Here is a 14,271-nt window from a genome sequence, read left to right as displayed (position 1 = left end):
TGTGCAGGAGATTAAATACCTACATATGCAAAGCTTTAGTCAACATGAGTAAATTTATACTTCTGTTGAAAAAGGAAGTATTTGCTCTTCACCTCAACTACTTCATTTCTTAGTCAATGAGTAGGAATGCAAGTTTATTGTTAAAAAACAGTTAACATTTTAAAGGCAGGTTGTGCTTTTTGCTGACAAAAATAGGAAACTGAACACTTTCTTCATGCCAGTGTTACAGCCTTTGCAATCATTTGTACTCAGGCAAGGAGGAGACTAAATAGGAACCTGCCTATTACTGAGAAACAGAACACCTGAAACTCTGCAAGAAACAGAGCACTTCAAAAATTATGGTGAAGACCTCTGCCATTGCTTTAACAGTAAACTACAACCACAACATCCCTTGCTACTGGCATGTGTGTTATTCAGAAGAATACATTAACAGGCTTGTCCATGTAGCAAACTGTTCCCAAGTTTTCCTTGCAACAGCATCCTTCACACACAGGCTTCTAGGGGATCTTGCCATCTGAAAAGATGTGGCAATAAGTGGCATTCGATGACCCAGATCTTGGCTTTGATTCTCCATGAGTTTATTCAGTGGTTCTCTCTCCCTTGCTCTCTGATCAGCAGGATGGGGATTTTGCTTTGCTTTTTTTCCAGCTGATACTCATTACTGGGACTCATAAAACAGCACAGGCTTCTCTGCCCCCATTTATTATCAGCCATATGAGCAGTGAAGTGTCCCAGGGCTGCAGGAAGCCAAGCCCCACGGTAGACACACAGCTCTACAAAACCTTTACATTGCTGATGCAAATCCCAGCACTGCACCTCCGACTTGGGCAGACCTGCAAGGGAAATCTACCACTCCTCTGGCTCCTCTGGGTACAGACAGAATTGCTGGGAATTGCTAGAAATGCCCTTTTCCTCCTTAAAATATTCCCTGCCTCTGCTGGGTTGTGGTCCTTGTATGACCTCTCCACACCGGCAGCACTGGCTGGACTGGCACTTGAAATAAAAGGCAGGTTCTCCTAGGAGACTAAAATAAAGTATTACTGAAAACCCAGTGGAAACATTGAGTGTGGGGACTCCCTGGCACAAACAGCGTGGTCAAGCACCGAGCTGAACGTGTGACTGTTGTGCTTGTCAAGGCTCTGTTTGTTTTTCCTTCTGACTACGCTCAATTGCCAAGAAATGAATAAAACAACACGAGCGACGGGGATGGAAGTGGTGGCTTTAAGGCTAAAAGAAAGGACACCACAGGAAAGCAAGGCAGTACTGCCATGAATTAAATACCAAAGCCTTTTTCCTGGGACTCTTCCTACATTTGTTGCTCAGCAGCTCATGAAATTATACTGTAAGGTTTTTTTCAATCTCTTTCAAAAGGTTCTTCCACTTATTTCACTATGAAGGGTAGCATCCTCTTCATAATCATCCACACAACACCATAATCACACCTTGTGCTTTACAAAGGGAAAGCAGAAGAACAGAAGCCTAGCCCAGCTCAAGGAGGCCCTGCTATTCCTGATACTGAAGAGCTCACACTTAACCAAAACCTAAATTTAGCTCCTATTTCCTCGCCTGAAGAGCTTGTGGCCCATGAACCAGCTTCAGCAACACCTTCTTTCACACCTGCTATCCCAACTGGAAGGAAGGAAAAAAATCTGAGATTTTGATTGCTGCTCATGGAAAGGATCAGGGATCACATCATTTGGCAGGGGGAAAGAAAACACAAGCTCTCAGCACATCTAGAAAACTGACAGTCCATGATCCCCAAAAAACTGACTGTCCATGACTCCCACATGAGACAATGGGAATCCCCAAATGCCAGACAGTGAAACGCTCAGATAGCTGTGCTTATTCAATAAACACTGAGTGGGAAGAACTCCACACACGAAAATGACTTTTAAATGTGAACCCAGCCTGGATTAAGCTGTCTGCTGCCTGAGAACCAGGTCTTCCTCTGAAACCCAGGTAGACACATCCTGTTAGCGTGGTCGGATTTCCTACGAGGAGCTGCATCACCTCCGGCACTGCCTGTCAGATTTCATGTGTTAAAATAGGTTGGGATGGGTCAGTGTTGCCATGGGAGGGCTTGGGGATGATGTAAGGAAAGGTAATGGCACTCTTCCCTCTCTGACTCATTACTGTGCACTAATAAGCCAGAAATAGACCCTGGTGACAGCAGACAGAGGGGATGAAAACTTGAACATGGACAGGGGCTCTCCTGCGGCATCTCACACAGAATTGTTTAGGTTAGATAATACTCTAAGATAAATCCATCGTCTAACCCAGCACTGCCAAGCTCATCCCTAAGCCATATCCCCAGGAGCCACATCTACACCTTTTAAATTCCTCCAGAGACAGTGACTCAGTCACTGGGCAGTCTATGCCCTGAGAACACTTTTGGTGAAGAATTTTTTCCTAATAGCCAATCTGCACCTCCACAGCCTTTCCCTCACACACTAAGCAGGTCACCTTGTCACAGGAGGAGGTCAGGTTGGTCAAGCAGGACCAGCCTTTCATAAATCCACACTGCCTTCAGTGAAGCAGAAATTAGAATCCCAATTTTTTCTCAAAAATGAAAAGTTGGGAAAGCCCCTTATTCAAAGTACTAAGCTGCTTCATTTTATGGTAAATCATGTCAATAATACCCCATGGTAGTAAAGAATTTACAATTAAGCATGTGCAAAAACATAGATCAAAATATAAAACCTATATTAATCAGAAATATTAAATAAATTCAGGGTAGTCAAAACATTTAGACATTTTTACACACACATATATGTGTGTATATATATATATTATATATATACACGCATTATTTAAGCGCTTTAAAAAAAAATAAAAAATACAGATTTCACCAAAAGTGCAGTTCAGAAGGAGCAGTACTGGAAGCATGTTTTGGACTAGCTTGACTTGTTCCACTATCAAACATTTCCTGATACTAGAGCTGGACATTACATCAGAGCATGCTGCTGCTCAGAATAGCAGGGCAGAATGATTTCATAAAAAAACGGAAGTCACAATTTCCCAGAGATGTATTGAAGTCTCTTACAAATCTGGAAATATCTGAACTATGCAAGGGCTACTTTCTCAGCTCCTCAGTTATAGTGTCTTTTGGATACCTCTACTCTTTGTTACATATACTGGAGAATTTCTGCTGAACTCAACTACTCATAAATTCAGCTTTTTCAACTTGATTTCTTCAGCAGACTAAACATAACTTTGAGAACTGTTTTGGATTTGTGAATACACATTACAACTGTATAAGGGAAATCTAATTTTATAGTCCCTCCAACCTCACCACATCTGATGAATCAAGATACCACCAAGGACCAGTCATATTAAAAACATTTTTTAAAGTTTGTATTTTGAATTATCTTGAAATTCCCATAGTTATAATGTAATCTGATCCAGAGTGCTCAGCCAGGCAGCAATAAACAGAAGTCCAGCTCAGTCCACTTCTTTAAGAGTTCCAATGAGGTTACATAAGGACACCAATCTTTTTGAAGAAAATACCCAAGTATCCATGCTAAGATGTTGCTGTTTCACAAACATAATTATTTATGCGTTTGGTTTGTTGGTTTTTTTCTCTTTTTTTTTTTTTTTTTTTTTTTTTTTAAAGAGACAAATGTCAGGCTGCTCCAGATTACAGCCTGACTGCCCTACCAATTTCCTTTCCACTCAGCAGGAAGCTGTGGGTTCAAGCTTTATCTTGTATCCCATTAAGCAAACCCAAAAAGGCAGCTGCCATAAACTACAGAATAAAGACTTAGAAACAGAATTTGGAAAGGCAGGTGTAAATATTCCATCTGTTGAAATGGATACAAACATAAATGCTGGCACCACTAATGAAATTTATGGAAAAAGTAGAATCCAAATTATCACAAGAAAACCATCCAACTTTAAAAATTTAGACAACTTGCTGTCTAATTAATTCCACTCATGCATTAGGGAAGGAAGATTTCAACAATAATGAGGACCATAATCTAGCTGTTGGCAAATTAGGAAATCATGGCCTGTCTTCCTACCTTGCCCTTACAGACCTACCTGAATGAAATATATATACACTATAGTCATGGCTATATAATCAACTGAAAAAGTAAAATCCCCAAGGGTAGCAGATAAACTATCTCCAAAACAATGCTGAGAAACATGAGAGAGAACCACACAAGAGTTAAGTCGAAGCCAGTTTGGTATTTTTAAGTTATGACCTTTCAAAGTTCTTTGGGGGCCATGCAGCTTTTCCTACTTATTCCAGAGTATTTCCAAAGCTCAGTGCTGTGGAGTGCTTTTCTGTCATTAAAACTTGCAGTGACCTAAGGGAGCCTATAAAGCCTCACAAGTGGATGAAGAAATCTGGACTAATGTAAACACAGTGTCTTCTGCTTGAAAACACCACTTCAGAGAACCAGCATATATAGACATCAATACAAATATACTGAAGTAATTCAGGGAAGATTGAGTATCTTTTAAAAATAGGTATCTGTCAGTTCCAGTGCAAGTTCTGGGTTTCCTATATGAATTCAAGGATGAAACTTCTAACTTTTTTCAGGCAAGAATGAGACTATATGTAAAAATACAATCATTCCAGGCCCAAATCAATGTGCCTTTACACAGAGCACTACTTTTCTGCACAAATTCAGCAAGAAGATTTAATCACTGTGGCCCAAAATTTCCATTCTGACTGTTAAACACCACAAAGAGTTTCAGAGCTATCACTCTGAGCAAATTTTCTGGTGGTTAGATAATTTGACAGCACCAAGCTCTCTGCCTTTTCTGAGTCCATGTAATTTAGATTTCATGCACAGGAAACAGAAAGAAGTTGAAGGAGATTCACAGCAAGAGAAAAAGTTGTACTTTTATGTTTACTGTACCTGCAGTAGGACAGTACCCCCCGGGATTGTGAGCTGTAAACAGTACTTAGGGGCATTCTCCCAGGAGAGCAGTTGAACATCTTCAATAGCACTGTAGGAAATGGAGTTTTCCATGTACCCAGTTGGCTGCAAGAAAACAAAGGAGAAGGGGAAAAAAAAATGTTTACTTAGCCATCATAAGTTTCACAATTTTAAAGTAAGAATAGCACTACGAAAATGACTCTTCGTGTTGGAAGTATCTGCAAAATCTAATTGAAAAGCAAAATTCCTACCCAGGTCATTCAAGAGAGAGACCCATCCAGCAACCTTCCTCCAACTCATTCAAGTCTTGAGATTACTCACAAAAAAACAAAACCAGGCCAGTCCAAGCTGCCTGAAATACACAAATGTCAAACTGTCCTGGACCCAAAAATCAATGGAACCTAATTCCAGGCTGAATTGAGCTATGAAGGGGTCTGTCCATGCACATGCTCTCAATGCCTGAAGAAGCATCTCAATCACACAGACAGGTCAGCACTGTCCTACAGCAAGGTTGCTTTATTCCACACATCCTTGTTCTTTTTCCCAGCTGCAATTTTGATCAATCACCTCATCAAGATCCAGACTCCTTCATTTGACAGTGGTTCTTAGGGCTGCAAAGATACAGCCCTTAAGCTTCAGACTCAAGCAAAAGCAAAACAACCAACGTACTCATCTTGGCCTATAGATACACAATGGTTTCCTTCAGAGAGTGCTGATGTCCAGTTTAAAATGCAAGTCATAATTAAAACACAAATAAGTAACTGCATTTTGCAATTAAATGTACAACGCAAACTGATAGTTGCGGGAAAACAAACTTAAACATGAAACTCCTTGTTAGTATCCCTGTAATTCTTAGGCATTACAGAAGTACAATTAACTCTGAGATAAGCTGAAATATAATGTATCTATGCAAGCACATCAAATTATGTCCTAAACTAAGTAAATACACAGTGCTGTAGCTGTGTATCTATTGAGTACGTGTACATACACTGCACTTTATGCAAGTAATTTTTAAAGTAATTGAATATTTAATAGAGGTCCTCCAAAGACATCATTTACTTTGCTGTGCTACAGCATAAGTGAGCTGATCAGTATTGAAACGATTTTCATACAAAAATAATTAATCCCACCTCATGGATAAACCACAGACTTGACCATGTCTTTCAAGAGAACAGAGCTCATTACATTTATGAATTATTTTCTCACTATTACTGATTTACATATAACTTCAACTTCTCAAACTCACTCCCACTGTGCCCAATACATAAGTTATTTTTAACTGACAGTCCTAAAATAAGGATGGCAAGGGAGAAACCACATAAATTTCAGGGTCAAACAGGGCCAACTCCTAAAATCACAACACAGGATTCCTGGGGGCGAGTGTGAAATAAGCAAATTGCATTTGGAACGTCTCTACTTCTAATTGGTACAACTCTCTTCCATAAGTTAAGTAGGTGGTGTGCATCTGGAAACCGTGCTTTGGAGTTCTACACTTCATACATGTTTCTAAGCCCATAAACGTCATCCACCAAAAACGCAGTGACAGCCCTGTCACCCACCTTTGCTGCTACAAGAATTCAGCTTTTCTTTGCAGCAAGAAAAAACCACAGAACTCAACCTCAATATCTTTCCCCTTTCGGTTGTTGCAGCAGCGCTCACTGTGCACCAGCCCCTGGGTGAAAATAATTTTCACTGTCTCTTTAACGAAAACCTTGTTATGCAGGAAGTATGATAAACTTCTGCTTATTCATTTACCCACAATATTGTTCTACACTAGTGACTGGAATCCCAGTGGCTTAATGCTGATACTGTACGTCATGCGTTGCCTACTGGAGAGTAATTATCTCGTTCTCACAGGAAGCCAAAGGCCCAAGATCCTTTGGTAATCAGCATTACAACACTCAGGGAAAAATATCAAAACAGCCAACATAAAATTTAGTATGCTCAGGGGGCAAAGTTATCAAAAACATGCTCTGAAAGACTGGAGAAGGGAGAAATCCAGAACTAGTTAATGCAAATATAAAATGAAATGAATCAAAGCAATTTAAATTTCTCTTTTAAGAAGGTGCTGACTGCCCTTAATACCCTCCATTAACTTCAAAGAGGATTTGAGGAATTCTCACAGAATCTGTTCCCAAGAGAAGCTTCTCCTATACCTTAAATCATCCATTTAAACAGCACTAAAGACACCTGAGCCAGTTCAACCACAGCTCTGTAACCATACACAAGTGACTTAATCCCAGGCCTACACCTCTTCTCCCAGGACAGTCCTTTTCCTTAAGGAGAATGGAGGAGAAGAGTTCTGCAGTTTGCCAAGGATGGGAAGACTATGGAATTATGTAGATGGTCAATCACACTAAATGAAAGCCAATGAGGTACTTTATGTAGCCTTCATATGATCCCATGTCCAGACCTTCTATCTAGCCATATATACAGTTGTTTGCCATCTTACTCAAAAAACGAGTAGCCTAAATATACTTCAATCCCTATAAACATCAGCATATGCATTGCTTCTGCTTTCACTAAAAACATTGTGTTCTAAGAAGTGAAATATTTTCAGTTCTGAAAATAGTTATAGGCAGCTTCACCTCTGTTTTACAACTGGGAGAGACTAAAGCACAGTGATTTATTACTGTGTAGTATTCCTTAAAATTGTGCTGTCCAACACTGAGGATCACGCTCCCACATCAGGGCTGGGCAGAAATGCCCTGAAGAAGCACCAAAACAGAGTTGTCATCAGACCTCAGTCTCCCCAGAGCTCACAGAGCCGTGGTACTCGTGGCATTCACACGGGGAAGGTCAGCCCCACACAAAGGTGTCCTTTCCCTAATCTCTCCATACACACAGATACAAGGACAGAGCCGTGTTCCTCTGCAGTGTTTTCCCAAGACCAAGCACAGTTCAGCCATTTATCAGGAAATGGCCTGAGGTAAAACCACAGCCTGAGTCACTGGTTTCTCTTAAAACACAGGTTATTTTGACATTCAGGTATGTCAACGTCAATCACAGTGAATCATTGTGGTTGATAAATAAGCAGTGCAAGTGCTGCACATTCTCATGTTGCAGCTGGTCTTGCTTGCACCCACCCCCCAGAAGCTGCATCATCCTCACCCCCAGGTCTCTCCATGGGAAAGTTAAATTAGAACAACAACACTCAAGGCCAGAAATGTGGATTCAGAGGCTTGAAAATACCTAAAATGAGACAGATCTTCAGTGGGTCACCACTGAGCATCTGGCATCAATACCAGTCTTAAGCAGCATTCCCACCTCCATCCACCCACTTTGTCTCTGGCCATACAAGTATTTGTCTGGCTGTGGCGTCAGGCAGATCAGGGAACCCATCCAGCTTTTGCCAGATGACTTCTGAGCTCCTTCAGCCCCGTTTCTAACATGAAATAGAAAACAGCATGTTAATGTAACTTGGGGGCAGCATCATTCTCAAGGGGGGAGCTGAGGACCTCAATATTTCAGTTTAATTATTGGTATCAGACAGTCTAAAGCCACAGCAGCTTGAGCAGCAATATGTCATGTTCAGTTAAAAATGGCTTTATTTAAGAAAATAGTAACTCTTATTTTTATAGATGTCATTTTTGAAGGGAGATTTATATTTCTTGGCAAAGTCTGAAATCTATGAAATGAAGCAAGATAATGGGCTTTTCTACCTCACTCTACGAAATTAAGCCTGACTTAAGAAAGTTTGGCCAGAGAATCTACATTTGTCAGCTTACAGATTTACAGTTACAGTTTGAACTTCTGGCTGTTTGCTGTTGAACATGTTCTGAAAAACTGTAAGAGATTCATAAACGAAAATGCAATTTATTACAACAAACAAAAACCCTACAAGGAAACATTTTTCTCTTCCCATTAGCCTTTAGCCCCCTAAGGAAACATGCAACTTTTCCACTGGGAAATCAGGTATGTTTTAACCTCAGTGAGAACTTGGTCTTTTTTCAGTTCCACAGAGATTTATTAATCATACAGCTCTGAAACTTTGCACCAGAATAGGCACGCACCAAAACCTATTACAAATCAAATCTTAAGGGAATCCATTGCTCCCAAAACTGGAAGAACATGCGGGCTCCTGCGTAAGCCTGGTTTTCTCTTGTGTTTCTGGGAAAAGTCAGCAGTAGCAAACTACTCAATAATGCAAAAATCTGCCCACTTGTGGGAAATTCTAAAGGGAAAGAATAAACATGACATCCATTGTTAATATGAGTCTTGTATGCACTTACTCATATAATAATGCACTGAATCTTCAGATGCATATTTTCCAAAGAAAGCATCTAGAAAAGATGAATTCTCCAAATAGAGATGGTTATTTGCATTAAAACATATTTAGACTGACAACTCCCACCAACACAACAACAAGGGAGAATGATTTTCCCAATTAAATACTCCAGATGGTGGGGGGAAATGGGGCTATTCCAGACCCTCTCTCTCCTGCTGTCAGGTGCTTATTTGTCTCTTGGCTGCTCTTAAGAATGAGCCATGCTCCTGCTGCAGCCCAGGATGCTGAGCATGCTGTACCACATATAAGTTTTCCATACCCAAATAAGATTCAAACCTGCTAAGTAACACACAGGAAGAGCTGATTGCTTTCAAAACTTTGATGGGGTTGGAGATTATTCAGTTGATACTGAAGTGTAATGAACTCTGAAACTGCTGAAAACAATGACTGCTTTGAAATAAATCTCTGTTAGAAGACATCCATGGCTCCAGAGAACGTCCCTACAAATACAGATATTTCAGATAAGGACAATTAACATCTTTGCTCATTAATACAGAACCTATCAGAAGACATTTATCAAGTTCAGCAATTAGTAGTACTATGCCACAATATGCAGTACAGTACAATTTGTCTTTTTCTTGACATGGAAGAATTTACTGCCATGATCACTTGTCATAATGACTTGAGAGAGTCGATGTTAATCTCACAGAGATTAACCTGATAACAGAACAGACAAAAAGACTAACAGCAAGGAGACACCCAACTCTGCCCCACAGCTGCACAAAGGTAATTCTGAGCTTCCTTGGAACAACATTCTCATCTAATCCATCAGACTTCCCAGACTTCCAACCTGTCCATCATCACCATTCCCTCCCCATTCCTCCAGGTAAGTAGGTGGTTTTATGTGTTGGACCACAAGAAATGATTCCATCTGCTCTATGTAGTGAAATGGATGCTCAATCCAAGGACTCATGAGGTCTCCCCATGAGGCGAATCTAAATTATTTCTGCTTGGAGCTGCATTGTTCCTAAGCATCTCCAAGTTGGGTATTGATGCTTGGCAGAGTTTTGGTTGGTTATGTTTGAAATCTTTCGGTCCATGGAAACAAATTTGGACACTCTGACCCAAATCTTTAGTGAGATTTCAAGTCAGTCAAAATCAAGGGTGTATAGAGTTCAGTAGTGATGATAGGAAAAAGAGGGAGGGGGCTTTCCAGCACAATTCTGTGTGTGGGTGACTGTGTATAAACATGAATGCATGTCTGTGTGTGTGTAAATGTACACACACACACCTGTCTTTCTTTATAGCTACACAGAGATAAAAGATAGCAGAAATATATCCCACATTCTCCACATAAAAATACAGCAGCAACTGCCATATGCTCAGTGCAAAGTAGCTCAGGTTCAGTGACAAGATTTAATTGAGGAAGACCAGATCTTCCACAGAGCTGGTCATCCAAAATAAATCAGTGGAACTTCACTGATTCATAACTGGGAATCTTAACTGAGAAATCCAACAGAAGTTCAACCAAATCTAGCTCAGCAGCAAAAATGTGCATAAATCTCTTTCTTTCCTCTAAATATTTAACACAACCAAGACTGGAGGCTGTTGCATTAATTAACCTTACAAAATTGATAAAAATGTAAGAGCTGCCAGTAAGAAACAGCTTACCCCACACTGCGCAGAAAAAAAACCTTTCAGTCTGCAGTGGGGCTGAAATATCAGTTCTGTGGAGCTTTAGCAAAGGGACAGGCCAAAACTGTCCATCAAAGAGCTGACAAGAAAAAACTGGTCTCAGCATTAGGATGTATCAGCTTAAAATATGTAAAACCTGTGTGGCAGACACCAGCACTGGGAAGAACTTCAAATTAATTCAGATCTGAAGCAAGGTAAAGGCACAGAAGTTCATTATTAAGAAAAAGGGAAAATAAGGTCATGTAATGGAATATGTAGCATGACAGGATAGTCAAATAATCAGGAAACATTTATAATTTAGCTGAAATTCATATAGATTGGGGTTTTTTTTAAACAAGGACATTCTTCTATTTCACTGTCAAACCCAGGTGAAGGAGCACTTCTGAAGGTTTGCTTATTTGAATTTCTGTGAGTAAAATAAGACATATCTTGAAAACTTTCTGAAGAGGCCCATTATCAAGATGACCTTGTTTAAGCAGCCTGTAAGAAATCAACCCTCTCTCTCTGGCCAGCTTAACATGACAAAGGGAATTCCTCCTGAGACTTCCAGTAGCACTGAATGTTAAATTGGTTTCCAAAAAAAAAAGCTCTAAGGTCAAGCCTACCTAAGGAACCTTGTCTCCTGCTGTCAGAGCTCTGCTAACAGGGATGAGGACATGCTGCCAGGTGCACCTGCCCCACTGAGCTGGAGGCTGACCACAGCTTGCCACTGACATAGTGGCCAAACCTGCCAGATTATTGCCAAGGGGCAGGAATTGGTCTCAGGTGGAAAGGGAGGAGTTATGCTTGACACAGCATTCTCAGACACGGTGAGACTTTCACAGACACTGGCCTGACTGCTCTGCCAGGTGGAACATCTCTGCCTGGAGCAGCAACTCTCCAACTGAGCACTGAAGACTTCGACACCTCCCAAGGAATGTGAAGAACTCAAAGAGCAGAATTACTATCCCCCACTTTCCAACTGAGAAGAAGAAAGTCTCAGGTTAAGGTTGTAGCTGCACCATGCTCTTGATCACACCTGAGGGAACATGAGAAGCCTGAGAGATGTGGGAGAAGAACTCGAGACTTCCTGACTCAAACTATGTGAATCAGCTTCAAAAACATCCTCTTCCTCCAAAACTGGGTCAACAATCCAGAATAATAACCACTCCTTAGCATGGTTCATGTCCCTCATATTTTTACATTTATGACTGCAGCCCATGAAACTCTCCTATGGGAAGAAATACTGCCCCAACCTTGATAAGACAGATATGCTATTTATCCAACTTCCTTGAAATTGCTTCAGCAAAGAAGGAACACCACCAGCCAAAATACAGAAGGTACTAACAGGAGTAGCAGCAAGAGAACCAGGGACTTCTGGAAGAAAGACTACACACACACACCTACTTCTGTAAGACAGTTGTTAGAGGAATAATGAAAAATCCCCAACTTTTGCCCAGAATATGATATATCTACTGAGTGCTAAACAGATCTTAGGTCACTATAGCAACAATGATTTAACAGAAAACAAAACCACATCCTTGTTCAAGGCTGCTCTCTATTATCAATTCTCTTTCAACAAATCAGCTGTGTCACACTCCACAAAATGCATCAAGAGCTGCTAAATGAGAGAGGAGAGAGGGTTACGTGTAAGGATTACAGACCAAGCAGACACAATGCATGCTAGATTAAAATGCCACCCTTTAATGACTGCTTTAACCAGGGGCAGCCCTGAGAGCTGGGAATGAAAGGTCATCAGCTGGTTTCAAATACAAAGGTGACACCTGGATAATCAGTTTGTTGAATAACTGGAAGCTGGTGTATACAGTGAACAGCAAACCTCTGTGTATCTGGGTTTTTCAGAACTGGTTTAGGTACTGGCAAGAGCATGCTCCTCTTGCAGTTCATCCTTGCAGTTGCAGTGGTTTTTACTTCTGGCTTACTGATCCACAAAGGTCTGCTGTTCAGTATCTCTGTTAGGTCAACAAAAGGTGAAGAAGGAAACCACATTTGTTATCAGTGGGGTCACATCCGCTGTGCAAGGATCTGCTCCTCCCATGGAAAATTTCAGGGTTTTACAAACCAAAAAGGCTGAAGGCAGCTGTGAGGGAAGCAACATATTCCCCTCTGTCTGGGAATATGAAGTCAAACCTGAAAGGCCATCCAAATGTAAATTACTGAATTTGTAAGAAGCTGAGCTATCCAGGATCCCAGGTCCCATTAGAAATACAGAATCTGAATCATGGACTCTGCAATATTGACAGTTCTCACCACCTCCTCAATGCTCATAACCAGCTCATTTCTCACTACAATTTATTTACAAGAAATGAAATTGTTGCAAAATTAAACATAGCATAGATAAAATATACATTAAGTTCTGGTTTTCATTTCAAGACACATTCTCCAACATTAGTTATGTCCATGCCATTTACCTGTAGAACAGTGAATCCCTTGCAATAGTCAAACAATTTCCATTAACAAATTTTCCCTTTTCTTTTTAATGCACCCTTAACCCTCCAGTTCCCAAGAAACCACATCCAATCTCAATTTGATGAACAAGTACAGAACAGAGAGTGCAATAACCCAACGAAGCTCCTGGATTCCCAACAGGGAATGCTCTAATCTCTAATCTAATGCTCTAATCTCTAATCTCTCTAATACTCTAATTTTTTGGAGAAAATACGAGCAGGTCTTGAGTTCCCAGGAAAAATATTAACACAGCTCTGTGCCGTACATAGAGAAGAGAAAGGACATGCAGCAGAGCCTTCAAAAAAGCTATAGTTATCCTGCTAATGACAGTCTCACTAAACTCACACTGTTATTAGGAAAAAAAAACAACAGGCACCTCCTGGGGATGAGTCAGAGCCATTTGGAATCACCGTCTGCTACAGGAGGAGGTGGGAAAACGTGCTTAAAGTGACAGTGCTTTGTCTGACCTGTCTTACCTTCTACAATAACTTGGACAGGTCTACTAAATTTTAAATGAGATTCATCTCTCGTGTCTGCAGCAGTGATTTTCCCCTGATTCTGTGTTTCAGCACTACAGAATGACACGAAAGGAAAGTGCCTTTTCGTTCCCTCCTGCAGGAACTCTCCTGCAGAGCCTGGAACCACCCGGTACCTCCTCCACTGTTGGTCTCTCATTGTTTAACATCTGACTGGCTGTTTGTACTGGGAGGGAGTGCTGCTATTTAAATAGAGTTGACTGAAGTATGTGCAATACCTCTGAGGGAGGGAGACAGTGAGGGAACAGAGGAGGAGAGGGCAACTGCAGTGAAATATCAGAGTAAATATTGCAAAAAAGTGTCAGTTGACTGGGAAATGCATAATGAGAGGACATAGAACACCAGTTACAACCTAAATTACCTTTTTAAGTTCTCTCACTATGCAAAAGGATACAATGCAAAGGGTACTATGCAAAGGAAAGTGACACTTTGGTTTAAGAAAAAAGTAATTAAATATTTAGCTAAAATCACAAAGGCA

At 40.7% G+C, this 14,271-nt stretch overlaps 1 protein-coding gene across 1 annotated transcript in view; it reads right to left on the bottom strand.

Annotated features, from left to right (window-relative positions):
- Positions 1-14,271, bottom strand: part of CMIP (c-Maf inducing protein) — a 129,340-nt gene that overhangs the window by 56,650 nt on the left and 58,419 nt on the right. Inside the window, exon 2 of the mRNA XM_014874446.2 lies at positions 4,866-4,991. Within this exon, the coding sequence (XP_014729932.1) occupies positions 4,866-4,991 (126 nt within the window). The remainder of the gene's footprint in view (positions 1-4,865; positions 4,992-14,271) is intronic.

The sequence above is a fragment of the Sturnus vulgaris genome, chromosome 12, assembly GCF_052056855.1.
Source record: "Sturnus vulgaris isolate bStuVul1 chromosome 12, bStuVul1.hap1, whole genome shotgun sequence".
Lineage (NCBI taxonomy): Eukaryota > Metazoa > Chordata > Aves > Passeriformes > Sturnidae > Sturnus > Sturnus vulgaris.
The sequence above is the reverse complement of the archived record's forward strand: the minus strand, read 5'-3'. Positions and strand labels throughout refer to the sequence as shown.